Below are 13,036 nucleotides of genomic sequence, written 5' to 3'. Positions count from 1 at the left end.
GAGTTTTTGGAGACCCTCATGGAAAGGAACGCTGGTAGCGTGCTGGGCTGCCAACAGGTGTTTGGCTGCTAATTCAAGGTCAGCAGTTCAAACCCCACTGGTCTTATCTATGGAAGATAGACGAGGTTGTAGACCCATACAGATCTCCAGTCTCGGGAACCCAAGTCAGAATTGACTGGGTCAGTGGGAAGACCCCAGAAAGGAAGCCTGGGGCGTGCAATGGCTTAGCACTTACCTGCCTGCTAACCGGCAGGTTGGAGCCTGGAATCCACCAGCTTCTCTGGAGAGAAAGGTAGGGCAATCTGGGGACCCAAGAGGGCGGTTCTGCTCAGTTCTACAAGGTTGTTATGGCTCAGAATCTGACTCCATGCCCACTGGGGCCCTCAGGTGGCCTGGCTGGAGGGTAAGGGTTTCCTTGGTTGAAGATGCTCTTCCCAGGAAGGGATATTTTTCCTAGAGCCCCTCATCCAGCCCACGGCAGGTGGGGGTGGGGAGTGGGTTAGGGGTTCCCAGCATGCCCTCCAAGTCTTGTTCCTTCTCATTAGTATTTTAACCAATCTTACTGCCCTACATTTGTAATTGTCTTTTTCCCCTGTGACTTTTCATCGCACTCAACTCCTCTGCTTCACGGACACAAACTTTCAACAAATTTTTGTTGTTTGGGGTGTCGGGGGAGCATGTCATCACAGAGGCAGGCAGGGTCTGCAGCCAGCCGGGACCCTTGGGCTTGTCTGTCATCTGCTAGCTTTGTGACCTTGAGCGAGTGAACGCTGAACCCATATTTCCGGGGGCAAAGGGGACTAAGGTGGTCAGAGAAGACCCTTAAGTGGAACAGCAACACTGCAGACATCAAAGATTAGCTCTAGAGCTCCTCCTCCCACCCCACCCCCAGGCCTCCTCCTTCAGCCTCAGTGGACCTCATGCCCCCAGGTTAGAAGCCCTCCTCCCTCCCCTGCACACCCCTCTGCCTGAGAGTTCCCCCAAGGTGCAGACTGAGTTCCTTGTTCAATTCCCTGTCCCCCAAGCTGAGCCAAGTGTGTGGCAAGAAAGGACATCAAATGCTTGGTTTCAACTGCTTCTGTCCTCCTTTCTCCTGCTGCCCTCTCGCCACCTCTGCCTGCCCGATGGCCCGTCTGAGGTGTCCCCATGCTCTGACCGGGCCACAGGGCATGCCTTCCTACTCCTGCTTAGCCCAGGGCCCAGGAGAACACTGCTCAGAAGAAGGGAGGAGGAAGGAGATGCCCTCACGGCTGAGGGCTTCCCCTCCAAGCCTCTCCCTACCCACAGCCCCGTGAGCAGTGCCCCCATTTGCCTCAACTGCCTGAGGCTTCACCCCTTCCTGCCTCCTCTAGGGCAGGGTGAGGCTGGGCAGTGAGGACAAGGACCACGAGGGCGCAGGTGACCATGTGACTTGTGTGTCTGCCCTTCAGGACACAGAGTGACGCACACCAACAAAAACACCACAGCAGCCAGGGATAGAAACAACTAGTGTATTCATCTGGGGAAGGTGGGAAGGTGCAGATAGGAAACAGGGAGGCCAAGGGGTTCCTTAGTGTTTGCCCCAAACCACTGCCACGCTCCCTCCGTCCCACTCTCCCCTCCCCTCCTCTGGAGTGGGGCCCAGAGGACTGACCTTTTCTAGAAAGCCACCCTCTCTCCAACCCAAACCCCACTTAACCTGGACTTTCTGTGACTGCCCATCCTGGCTCTAACGCTGGCAGAGGGCAGGGTCCAACCAACTCTTCTTCTGCCTCCTACCTCAACCCCATCTCTTGTCTAAATAATACAGGAAAATCAAGCGCAGCAGCTGGGACCTGGGAGAATTACATCACCCCGGGGTTGGGGCGGGGTCTTGGGTGGGGCCGGTGGAGGAGCCCCTGCAGGGATAGTGGAATGGGAGGTGGACCCAGAGGCCTGGCTCAGCCCTCCTCCCTTCCTGCCTCCCTCCCTCCGAGGGGGGGTGGGCTGGGCCTGAAGTTCAGTTCAGGCAGAGAGGATCTCCCCCACCTGCCTCTCAGGCACCATGTCACAGGGTCCCCGGGGTGGGGGCAGCAGCGAGGGCAGAAAAGCAAAAGCTAGACTCTGTCAAAGCACCCTTTCCCCACGGCTCCTCGCGGAAGCCCTCCTTGTTTTTTAGGCAGAGCTGGAGTATGGGGAGCAGCGGAGGGGAAGGAGAGAGAAATCTGGATTTAGATGTACGCCCCTTCCCCCACTTTTTTTTTCTACTTGTGTTTTTTCCTTCAGTATAAAACCACTGTAGAAAATAATTTCTCTTAGAAAAAAAAAAAGAAAATACAGAAGAAAAACAAACAACCAAAGGGGAATTCTTCTTTGGCTTCAAGCCCCCCCCCCATTCATGAAGTTCAGCGTGGGGGGTGGGGTGGGCATGAGGTGAGGCGGAGGAGGCCCCCACCCCAGCCTGCCCTGGCAGGTCCCAAATTACATGATGCTGCAGTTCTGGGCGTTCTGGGAGAGAAAAGAGGTGGGAGGAGCGTGAGGGCCCTGCCAGATCCGGTCTCCTCCCTCCTCTAACCCCCACCTCCACCCCACGCCAGCCCCGCCCTGCCCTCCAGTCTGGGGCGCAGATAGGAGGGCTAGGTTGCCGGGCGCGTTTCTAGTACTAGGGCTGAGGGGAGGGGGCTCCCACTCCCCCGACTGCTGCGGGAGAGAAGGTTCTCCGCCACCCCCACAGCTACCCCCACCCCCGACACACACACACACACACACACACACACACCCTCAGTCTGTGGGGACAAAGGGGATAACTCACCTGGGTTCGGGGACTGGAGTTGCCCAGGAGGTAGGAGCGGGGGCCCAGGCTGTCCCCGAAGCTGCCCCCCCCACTGCCCCCCACACTGCGGTAGCTGCGGGTGACTGTCATACTGGAGGCGGAGGAGCTGGAGGACATGGATCCGCCCACCTGGGCTCCCGCGCCTCCGCTGGCCTTGTCGGCAGCAGGTTGCCCGCAAGTCCCGCACAGCACGGTGCGCGAGCGCAGGTTGTACTCAGCGGGGTCCCCCGAGCCGCTGCAGTGGGAGCCCTGGGGAGGGAGACGAGGCTCAGGCGGGACGGCGAGTCTGGGACTGACCGCTAGCTCAGCCCAGCACCCAGGCTCCGGGCTCCTGCAGGCAGGGAGGTGGGGGCTCTGGGCCCAAGGAACCAGAAGGCAACGGACTGGAGAGGGTTGGGGAGATGTGGGGGGAGGCACAAGACACAGTTCAGGAAGATGTGGGGAAAGGGACCTGACTGGGTGGGGAAGGAGCGGGGTGTAGTTTTGGTTGTTCAGCTATCCGAAGCTTAAGAGGCAGAGGAGAAAGGAGAGGAGCTTGTTGGGACAGCAGGCATACTGGGGGGCAGAGATAAGGGGGCATGCAGGGAAAAGAGGGGAGCCGAGAAGGCCAGCATGCAGCCTCTGGGGAAGAGAGGAGACAGAGAAATGGGGGTGGGTGGGGGAGGCAGCACGGGGTGCCCCCAGTCTGTCCTCCCCTGCCCGTTCCAGGCCCTTGTCCACTGCTCCCATGGGAACACCCCAGGGCACCACAAAGCCCACTCCCTTTCCAACCAGAGGCGGGTGCCCAGATCCCCAGGGTCCCAGTCGGGGTACAGGGAGGAGAGAGAAGTAAGGCCAGAGCAGCGAGTGAAGTTCCAAAATATTCTTTAATGAAAAAATTTTTGGCCTGGGAGGCCCAGGGAGGCTGTCCCCGCCTGGCTGGGTGCCGCGGGGCGGCGGGGCTCGGCCTCAGCGACGGCTGCCACTCACATGATGTTGATGGAGCAGTTCATCGCCATCCTCGTCATCGTCATCGTCGTCCATCACGGTGGTCAACGAACGCACCAGCTTGCGCATGGCCACCTCCTGCGGGAACACGGCACCAGGCCCGAGAGGGTCAGGGTGGCGAGGGGCACGCAGCATGTCTGCCCAGTGACCACCTGGGGACCTTTCTCCTGGTCTACTCTTGTCTACCTGCCGCTTACTCCGCCCTCTGCGGTGTCAGAGGGGCAGGAACACTACCCAGGCCCTCTGGGTAGGTCCCGCCTCTAATAGTCCTCCCTGTCTAACTCCGCCCCTTCGTGCTCCTGGGGTGGGCCTGAATGGGCACCCCTTCCTTGGGCCGGGGGAGCTTCTTGGTGTGGCCACAGGGGGCGCGCGCGGCATACTCACTTCCCCGTTGGAGTTGATGAGCGCCGTGCGCAGGCTGTTCCCGCAGCCCCAGGTGCTCTGTGCCTTCCACACCAAGTCGGTAGGGGGGTTGTGGGTGGCCCCAGCCCCAGAAGCCCAAATCTGAGGATTCAAGAAGGGGAGCTCACTCTTGCACTCCCCTCCTGAGGCCAGCCCGTCCCCACCCAAGGTGGCTCCCTGGCCCTGTCACTCACAGTCACTGCCTGGCCAGCCTTCAGGGTGAACTTGGGTGGGAAGCGGTAGGTCATCAAGGGATCGTCTCCATTTTGGCGTTTGATCTGCCAATTGCCCATGGACTGGTCCTGCCAGGATGAGAACGAGGAGGGCGGTGGGGAGACTCACCCAGGCTCCGGGGTTCATCTGGCTCAAGTGCCCAAGGCAGGCTCTCCCAGGCCTGCACGCAGAGCAGAGCTTACCACTCCCCCAAGCGAGAACAGCTACCACTCGTGGGGCCGGGTACACGGAAAGCATGATCATTTATCTTCCCAACAACTGGGAGTTCAGAACGATTACTTTTGCCCATTGTACAGATGAGGAAACGGATGCCCCGGGGTTAAATAACCGCCCCAAGTCTCCCTGACAGTCAGTAGAAGAGCCAGAGTTGGAACCGGCCGGATCGCCCTGGCCCAGCCTCTGCGTGGAGGGCTAGTCTCTCCAACCGCCACTCCCTCTCCTTTCAGACATTCTCTCCCTTTCACCTAGTTGTGCACCCTTCGGACTACTCGGGGGTTGCGGGGTTGGGGGAACAGCCTACCTCATTGGACTTGTTGCGCAGGCGCACAAACTTGCCCTCCTCATCCACCTCCTCCACCGCCACGCGGCCGCTGGTGCGGGCATGCTGCGAGAAGCTGCTGCGGCTCTCGCTCGCCTCCAGTTTGCGCTTCTTGGTGACGCTGCCGCTGCTCTGCACCTGGGACGAGTGAGTGGAGGACCGGCCTCCTCGGCGCTGCGAGGTGGGACTGGGGGACAGGCGGAGCCTGCCGAGGGGGAGACAGAACAGGGGGCGCCTCGTCAAGGCCCATGGCAGCCAGAGGACCCTCCTGGCAACCCATCGCCCCAGCTCCTCCCCGGCCTACCTCTCCTCCTCGCCCTCCAGCAGCTTGCGGTAGGCGTGGATCTCCATGTCCAGGGCCAGCTTGATGTCCAGCAGCTCCTGGTACTCATCCAGCTGCTGCTGCATCCTTGCCCGCATCTCCGCCATCTCCCTCTCCTTCTCTGCCAGCAGCCGCCGACTGGTGTCCCGTTCCCGAGCCAGGGCATCCTCCAGGTCTCGCAGCTTGGCCTCCTTGGCTGACAGCTGAGCAGGAGGAGGCAGGTTTCTGGTGAGCTCCCAAGGGGCCCCCAAGGGAAAGGGACCCCCCCTACCCTTCCTAGGACCTCCAGGCTTCCATCAGTTCTCATAGGGGCTTGGATAACCCACTGCCATCAGGTCAATCCCAATTCTTAGCAACTCTATATAAGGTTTCTGAGGCTATACGTTTTTACAGCCTCGTCCTTCTCCCTAAGAGCAGTTAGGTGGGTTTGAACCACCAACCCCGTGGTCAGGGACATGGCTAGCGACCAGGAAATCTAACTGCAGCTGCTCACTGCGGGCTAAAGCCGCTTTCCTCCAGTCACCAATGGCAGGGCCAGCTAGAAGACTATTGACACTTCTGCATCCCACCCCTCAGGAAAACCAGCTTCTGTCAAGTCTGGCGGGTGGGGGGGACCGACCCCAAGTGTCAGAACAGGACTGTGCTCACAGGGCTTTTCAAGGACTGAGTGGTCAGAGGTGGGTCACCAGGCCTCTCTCCTGAGGCCCCTCTCAGAAGAGGTGCTCCCATGTTCCAGTCAGCAGCTGAGCGAACTAACCAAATGGTTGGCACTACCCAAGGGTTACCTGCCCTTCCTGGGACTTTTGACTCCTTTGAGTCTCATAGCCGATCTGTGCGTTAAGGAAGGCTTTCATGTAGGACAACCTGGACTCTGGGAAGTGGAGGCCATCAGAGAAGTGGGAGAGTGAGGACAGCAGACAAGCCAGCCACCTGGGCCCTTCTCGCCCCTTCCCTCCTCAGCAGGCCCCTGTGGCCTCCCACCCCACGATACTCAGCCCAGATTCTGGTCAGTGGAGCCGGCCTGGCCGCACCTGTTTCTGCAGCTGGCTAAGCTGAGCCGAGAGGCTGTCGATGCGGATGCGGGACTGCTGCAGCTCCTCGTGGGCAGCCCCCACCAGGTTGCTGTTCCTCTCTGCAGACTGCCTGGCATTATCCAGCTGGAGAGAAGAACAGGGGGTTAGAGGGAAAGGAGAGGGTCTCAGGTTCCATTAGGGCTGCATCCTGAGCTCTCCCCACCCCTACCCCCCCCCCACACTATCATGATCCCAATGCTACCTTATAAATCTGGCTACCTAACCCTAACCCTAACGGTACGGATAACCCCCGCCCCACCCCCACCGCAGGGACTATCCTGGTGTGGGTGGGGTGGCCGGGCTGTGGGGGACAGAGGCGTGAGCAAGCACCTTGGCAGAATAGGTCTTCTCCAGCTCCTTCTTGTACTGCTCCACCTGGTCTTCATGCTGGGAGCGAAGCTCCTGCAGGGCGTCTGCCAGCTTGTTCTCAAACTCTCGCTGCTTCCCGTTATCAAGCTCCACCAGCCGGGTCTCATGGCGGCGCTTGGTCTCACGCAGCTCCTGAGGGGTGGGAGCAAGGTCACAGGAGCAGAGATCAACTTGGGCTCCCCACAGGCTTTCACCTGGAGCTGGGTGCTGGCCACCCCTTCCTCCCACCCACGGACACCAGGGAGGGACTCGGCCAGCAAGCTGTGCACTCAGCTGCTCTCCCGCTGTCGGACCTAGCGCCGACCTCAGGGCCCCACCTCGCTGTAGATGTTCTTCTGGAAGTCCAGTTCCTCCTTCAGGGTCTGCAGCCTGTTCTCAGCGTCCACTCGCCGCAGCATCTCATCCTGAAGTTGCTTCTTGGCCTCACCCAGGGCTGCCTCGAGCTAAGAGAGATGGAGCAGAGGTCAGAGTGCAGAGAGAGCCAGGAGAAGGGCCCAATGGGTCCCAGGAGAGTGAGGGGCTCCGATGCCCAAGGCAAGTCACGACACCCACTCAGTCCACAACCACCACTCTGGGAGGGTCCTGCACTAGGAGAAGAAAGACAAGACTATGACCACCCCTATGGGACCACCCCCTCCTAGCACAAGGCAACTGTCAAGGTCTGTGCCAAGTGCAGAGGGACCACAAGGGACAGAACCACAGTGTGCCTGGGAAGAGGCTAAGAGCCAAAGGATGGATTAGTGGGTCTTGACTTGTAGGAGTATGTGCAAAGGCCCTGGGGTCTGCGGGCACACACTCATGGGTCTTGGGGCCTCCAAGAAGTTCAGTGCTGCTGAAAACTAAAAGCCTAAAGCACCGGTAGAGGGAGCAATGGGAGAGCGGGCAGGACTGGCAGGCAGGGGGCTGCATCACACAGGGATCCCCTGGTGGGCCACGAGTGGAGCCCATGGGGAAGTTTGAGCAGGGGAGCACAGGCTGGTGAGTGCAGCTAGGAGAGGTGGAGCTGGAGGTGAGAGAGCCGGGAGAAGAAGCGCCCAGCCTGCTGCAGCCATCTCCCGGTCTCTCCGAGGAGCCTTATGGCAGTGGGGGGTGGCAGGTAGGCAGGCAGGGGAAGCTGTCAAACTGAAAACAAGCCAGCTTCTCCGCTTTTCTGCTCCCAGCTTGTAACATGAGAAATAGGAGGAGAGAACAGACAGTAAAGTGTTTTGAAGGGAAAAGCCGCCACCAACATGCCAGGCGTTATTAACATGTACCCCCTGTGTACCGAACCGCCAGCTCTGTGGAAGGAAGGCCGGCAACGCCTCTCTTTTCTCGTGGAGAGCCAGGAGCTGTTCATCAGAGGGCTCAGGGCCGGACACAATTCATTAGTTAGATGGCAATGGCCAGAGAGTGTGTTAAATTCACTGTGCCAGATGTAGCCAGAGACAGCCCACGTGGTCTGGGCGGGCAAAGGATGCTACCCAACCCACTGCCACCAGGTCCAAGTCTGCTCTCCTTCCCAGCGACTCTATAGGACAGCACAGAACTGCTCCTTGGGGTTCTGAGGATGCAAATCCTTACGGAAGCAGACAGCCTCATTTTTTGTTCACAGAGCGGCTGGTGGGTTTGAATTGCCAGCCTCTTGGTTAGCAGCCGAGCATTTAACCCACAATGACAGCAAGTCAGGGAGAGGAAGGTGGTCTCACCTTGGCCACCTGCCCTCGCAGGTCATGCAGCTCACCCTCCAGCGTCCGCTTCTCACTGAGGGCAGTGCTTAGCGCGGCCTCCTTGGAGTTGAGCAGAGCCTCCAGGTCCTTGAGGCGGGCCTGGGCCGCCAGCAAGTCTCCCTCCTTTTTGGTGTTGCTGGTGGGAGGGTGGGAAGGGAAGAGTGGTTGTGGGAGGAGCTCATGGCCTCACTGAGAGAAGCTCCTGTGGGGGCTGGCTCTGTGGCGCCCTCCACTGCCAAGAGAGGGCATCCTTGGCTTTGCATCTGCCAACTTCTGGGGCCTGGCTCCCACTGCCCCAGAGGTCCCCCAAACCCTCTCCCAGCAACTCCACCCTTCCCATGACTCAGGGCTCAGGAACGTGCCTAGGGCTAAGGGCAACACTGGGTCCCGTGACAAGAATGCTTTTCCTCTTTCCCCTCTCAGCCTTTCCCAGAGACAGGGGCACCTTTGTCTCCTGCCCCTTCCCACACTGGGCCTAAGGGCTCTTCCCCAGGCTCCACCCACCTTCCATTCAGCCAAGCCTCCCTCCCCTGGGGGACCCAGACAGCCAGGCTCCCAGCACTGGGGTCCCTGGGTCCCTAATACATCTCAGTTTGGGCCCCAAAGCTGTGGGCACTTCAGGCCCTTGTCCACACCTGAAACGGGGTGGGGAGGAAAGTCTGCCCAGAGCCTGGGGGAGCTGCGCTTGTGGTTGACCAGGACAACACTGGCCTGCCTTCCTCAGGGCCCGCCTGGGTTCTCCCATCTGGGAAGAGGGATGTAGGGCTCCCTCCCTCTAGGTCCAAATGCCGCTACCCTCTAATACAGTTCCTCATGTTGTGGTGACCCCCCCCCCCACCCACCATAACATTATTTTTTCCGCTGCTACTTCATAACTGTAACTTTGATACTGTTAAGGGCCGTTCGACCCCCAAAGGGGCCGCGTGACCCACAGGTTGAGAACCACTGCTCTCGGAGCTCCAGGAGCCAGCTGAGCACTGCCCTCCAACCACAAGCCCAACATCTGGCTCCAGAGGTGGTCCAGGCCTCCACCTCCTCGGGGCCCCAGCCTTGAGATGCCGCTGCCTCCTCCGCCCCTCAAACTGGGTAACATTTCGCTAGAACCAGTCCAACAGGGGTTGCCTCTGCACCCTCTGGGTGCCTGCTAATTTCTGCCGGATGCTGAAACGAGGGCCCTGCCTGGGTGGCACCGAAGGTTCTCCACAGCTTGGAGGTTCCAGTCCACCCAGAAGTGACTAGGAAGAAATTCCGGGCCCTCAATAAGAACAGCCATCGAAAACCAGCCCAGTCCTACAGAGCACACTCTTGGGGTCCACTCCACGGCCACTAGCTGGTTACTGGGGTTCTTGAAAGCCTCCTGGGAACCTGTGTTTCTAGCCCTTCGAAAATTCAGAGGGAGGGGTCGGGGGTAGAGGACACTTCAAAAAGTTTGTGGGAAACTTTCTTGGTCTCTTAACTCCATTTTCCCATGAACTTTTTGAAGGCCCCCTGTAGAGGGTGAGCACATGGGGCAGGCCCCAGGGGTGGAGGGGGTAATCCAAGAGGCCTAGTCCCAGATGCCCTCTGTGGTGCCTCAGGCCCGCGGTATGGGCTTGCCACGGCAGATGGGAAACCAGGGGAACCAGGTGTGGGCCGGGATAGGGACAACAAGAGGAAATGCCACCCTGCCAACGTGTTTCTCCTTCCCCTGGAGCCTAAGCTGCAGAAGACTCCACTGTTCACACTGGCACGAGACAGAGCAAGGCTAGACTTGAGGACGTGCTGGAGGGAGGGGAGAGTCACAGGTAGTGCCTCCACCCCCCACCCCCCTTCCAGCTTAGGAGAATCCGCTGGGTCGGGGGACAGAGCTGGAACCCCGAGAGACAGGGGAAGGAGGTGAAGACATGGGCCTCTCAGGCCTCTGGGCACACCTCAGAAGACGCTGTTTAAAACAGCGGTGCGTGTGGCCCGCAAAAAGAGGTCCCCCTAGGGCGGGAGGGTGTCTCTCCCCTCGTCTGTCTCAGCCTGAAAAGCTAAAAATAAAGTCAAAACCCGGTTCAGGTTTTGGCTGCCAGCCGGCCCCAACTTTCCATGACTTCAGAAGCCGAGGCGGCTAGAGGGGAGGAGAGACGGCTAAGAAACGCAATGGTAAAGTGAGGCGCTGCCGCCACCGCCTCACAGACAGCGACTGGCCTCTGAGCTCCTTGGCCTGACTCCAAGGCTGGCAGGGACATCCCAGTCAAGCAAGCGAGCGAGGCCTCCCCGCCCTGAAGGCCGCAGCTGGCCACCACGAGGGAGCCAGCGGGGCAGGCAGGAAGGCCCTGGGCTGCTGGTAGAGTCAGAGAACGATCCTCTGTTCCACTCATCCCCCACCCCCTTCAGATGAGGAAACTGAGGCGCAGAGGGGAAGGTGAATGGCCCAGGGTCGCACAGGGACAGGGTGGCAGCCCATTCTAGCTATTGGCCTAGGATGACTCCATCTCCTCCTCCTCCTCCTCCTCCTCTTCGCCTGCGTCAGTCACAAGGTCTGGAGAGAATGCAGAAGCTGAGAGAGGAGAGAACATGTGTGGCGGCAGCTGTGAGCCACGACAAACAGGAAGGAGCCACAGGGGTTGTTCCAAGAGGACTCAAGGGCATCTTTTCCCTGGTCCTGCCTCCGGGCCTCCTGAGGCACCAAGACAGGCGTTCCTGGAGTTCTCCCCAGTAAAGCTGCCCGGGACAGTGCCAGGCAGGCCCTTACGGAAGAAAGGAGAGGTGGGTCCACCGGGGCACTGAGCCTACAGCTGCCTGGCCCTGCCTCCGGGGCCTCAGCCAGTGGGAAAATAAGCCAGCCCGCTGCCAGGCAGCCTGGCTCCCTGCGACTGAGAGCAGCGCCGGGCTCTGTAGGCTGCTCCGCTGTGGCCTCGGTTAGGGAACCAGATTGCCGGGCCTGGGTTGGTGGCAGCCCTGGGTTGGATGCAAGACTTGCCGTTAGCAGCCATGTGGGTGACCTGTTAGCGGTGGCTGGGCGCCTCATCTGAGACGTTTAGGGTGTTTTCTTGTAGGCTAGCTTCTCCCCGCCCCACTGGTCCCTGAGGCGGGGTCCTGGTGGTGACTCCAATGGACTGCGATGCTGACAGCCGCACACACGTGTGCGTCCCGAGTGAGTATGTGTCTGGTGGGCTTTATCGTATAACTACACATCATGGCGCTAACCTGCTTTCCACCAAGAACGAGGTCTGGGCCCCCCGCTAATAAAGAACGGAGCTGGAGGTCCAGACTGCCCTGCCTCGGTGGCCGCCACCATCTTTGGCCTCCCCACAAGAATTGAAGGGCGTCCCCTGAGGGGGGCCAACGGTTCAAATGTTTGTTTGGCTACTGACCGAGGGGTTAGACCAGTGGTTCTTGACCTCCTTATGCTGCCACCCTTTCATACAGTCCCTCATGTGGTGGTGACCCCCCCAACCATAACATTGTTTTCGTTGCTACTTCATCACTGTCATTTTGCTACTGTTATGAATCGGGCGACCCCTGTGAAAGGGTCATTCGACCCTCAAAAGGGGTTAGAAGCTGGGGTCCACCCAGGGCACCTCAGAAGAAAGGCCTGGCCATCTGCCACCAAAAGAAGAGCCGCCAGAAGCCCCGGGGAGCACCGTTCTTTTCTGACCGCTGGGGACCCTTGTGAGTCAGAGGCTTGGGGTGGCAACTGGCTTCAGAAATGAAGGGCACCTATTTCCTTTCCCTCATCGAGGCTTTGACTAGTGCTCGGGAAGCGAGGGGGGCTCTAGTGGCTTTGTGGTTACCTGTTGGGCCGCGGGAGCAGTTTGTGGTTCTGTGTTGGGCACAGGGGGAGCAGTTTGAAACCACCAGGCGTTCTTCGGGCGAAAGATGAGGCTCTACTCCCGCAAAGTGTGCCCATCTTGGGAAACCCTCAGGGGTGGTTCTCCCGGTGCTGGGGAGTCGGCTGCTACCGCATGGCAGGGAGATCAGTTTGGTTTTGAGTTTAGCAAGTGGAGGACTGAGCCCCACCCTACGGGTGAGGGAAACCACCGGCAGGAGAAAGGAGAACCAGGGCCTTTGAGGTTTTCTCCCTCAAGCCGGGGAGCCCCACTCTGCTCTGAGGGAGCTGTCGCTCTCACCATGGGCTCATGACTCAGACCCAAGGAGCCCTGCGGCCAGGGAGCCACACCACACACACACACACACACACACATCTAGAGACGCTGAGCTTGGCAGAGCCCAGCACCGCTCCAGCCCCCTCCCTAGTCTCTTCCACGGAACAGGACCAGTTCCAGACCCTGCGGCGTCCTCAGACATTGGCCAGCGGCAGGGAACGGGCCTGCACATGCGGGTGGCAAACCTGGGCACGTGCTGCCTGCCATCCCCACTGAGCTGGCAAGGGGGCCGGGGCGCGGCAGGGCAGGCTGGGAACCAGGGGCTTCTCAGGTGACTCATCCTTAGGCAGACAATGCCCAGGCCGGGGTCGGGAAATCCTCTAGTGCTCACAGGGGAGACCCTGGCTTTGCCCATGTCCTGCCTGGGCCAGGGCCATGCCAGTGGGTGTGGCCGGCTCTTTCCTGCGTATCTGCAGGGTCCCCTGAGCCCAGGAGGGGCTCCATGCCCACAGCCTGGTGAGAGGAGATGGGCCGGGCATCC

General features: G+C 59.9%; 1 protein-coding gene across 1 annotated transcript in view; it reads right to left on the bottom strand.

Moving 5' to 3' along the window:
* Positions 1-2,244: 2,244 nt before the first annotated feature.
* LMNA (lamin A/C) overlaps positions 2,245-13,036 on the bottom strand; it is a 47,653-nt gene continuing 36,861 nt past the window's right edge. The window contains exons 4-14 of the mRNA XM_004714690.3: positions 8,402-8,558; positions 7,034-7,159; positions 6,678-6,848; positions 6,306-6,431; positions 5,257-5,477; positions 4,935-5,157; positions 4,375-4,482; positions 4,163-4,282; positions 3,761-3,856; positions 2,771-3,040; positions 2,245-2,466 (exon numbers count right to left, since the gene is read on the bottom strand). Coding sequence (XP_004714747.1) covers positions 2,440-2,466; positions 2,771-3,040; positions 3,761-3,856; positions 4,163-4,282; positions 4,375-4,482; positions 4,935-5,157; positions 5,257-5,477; positions 6,306-6,431; positions 6,678-6,848; positions 7,034-7,159; positions 8,402-8,558 — 1,645 coding nt within the window. The 3' untranslated portion in view covers positions 2,245-2,439. The remainder of the gene's footprint in view (positions 2,467-2,770; positions 3,041-3,760; positions 3,857-4,162; positions 4,283-4,374; positions 4,483-4,934; positions 5,158-5,256; positions 5,478-6,305; positions 6,432-6,677; positions 6,849-7,033; positions 7,160-8,401; positions 8,559-13,036) is intronic.

Source organism: Echinops telfairi, unplaced genomic scaffold (assembly GCF_000313985.2).
Source record: "Echinops telfairi isolate 266 unplaced genomic scaffold, ASM31398v2 ScPeMD7_7425;HRSCAF=8463, whole genome shotgun sequence".
Taxonomy (NCBI): domain Eukaryota; kingdom Metazoa; phylum Chordata; class Mammalia; order Afrosoricida; family Tenrecidae; genus Echinops; species Echinops telfairi.
The sequence above is the reverse complement of the archived record's forward strand: the minus strand, read 5'-3'. Positions and strand labels throughout refer to the sequence as shown.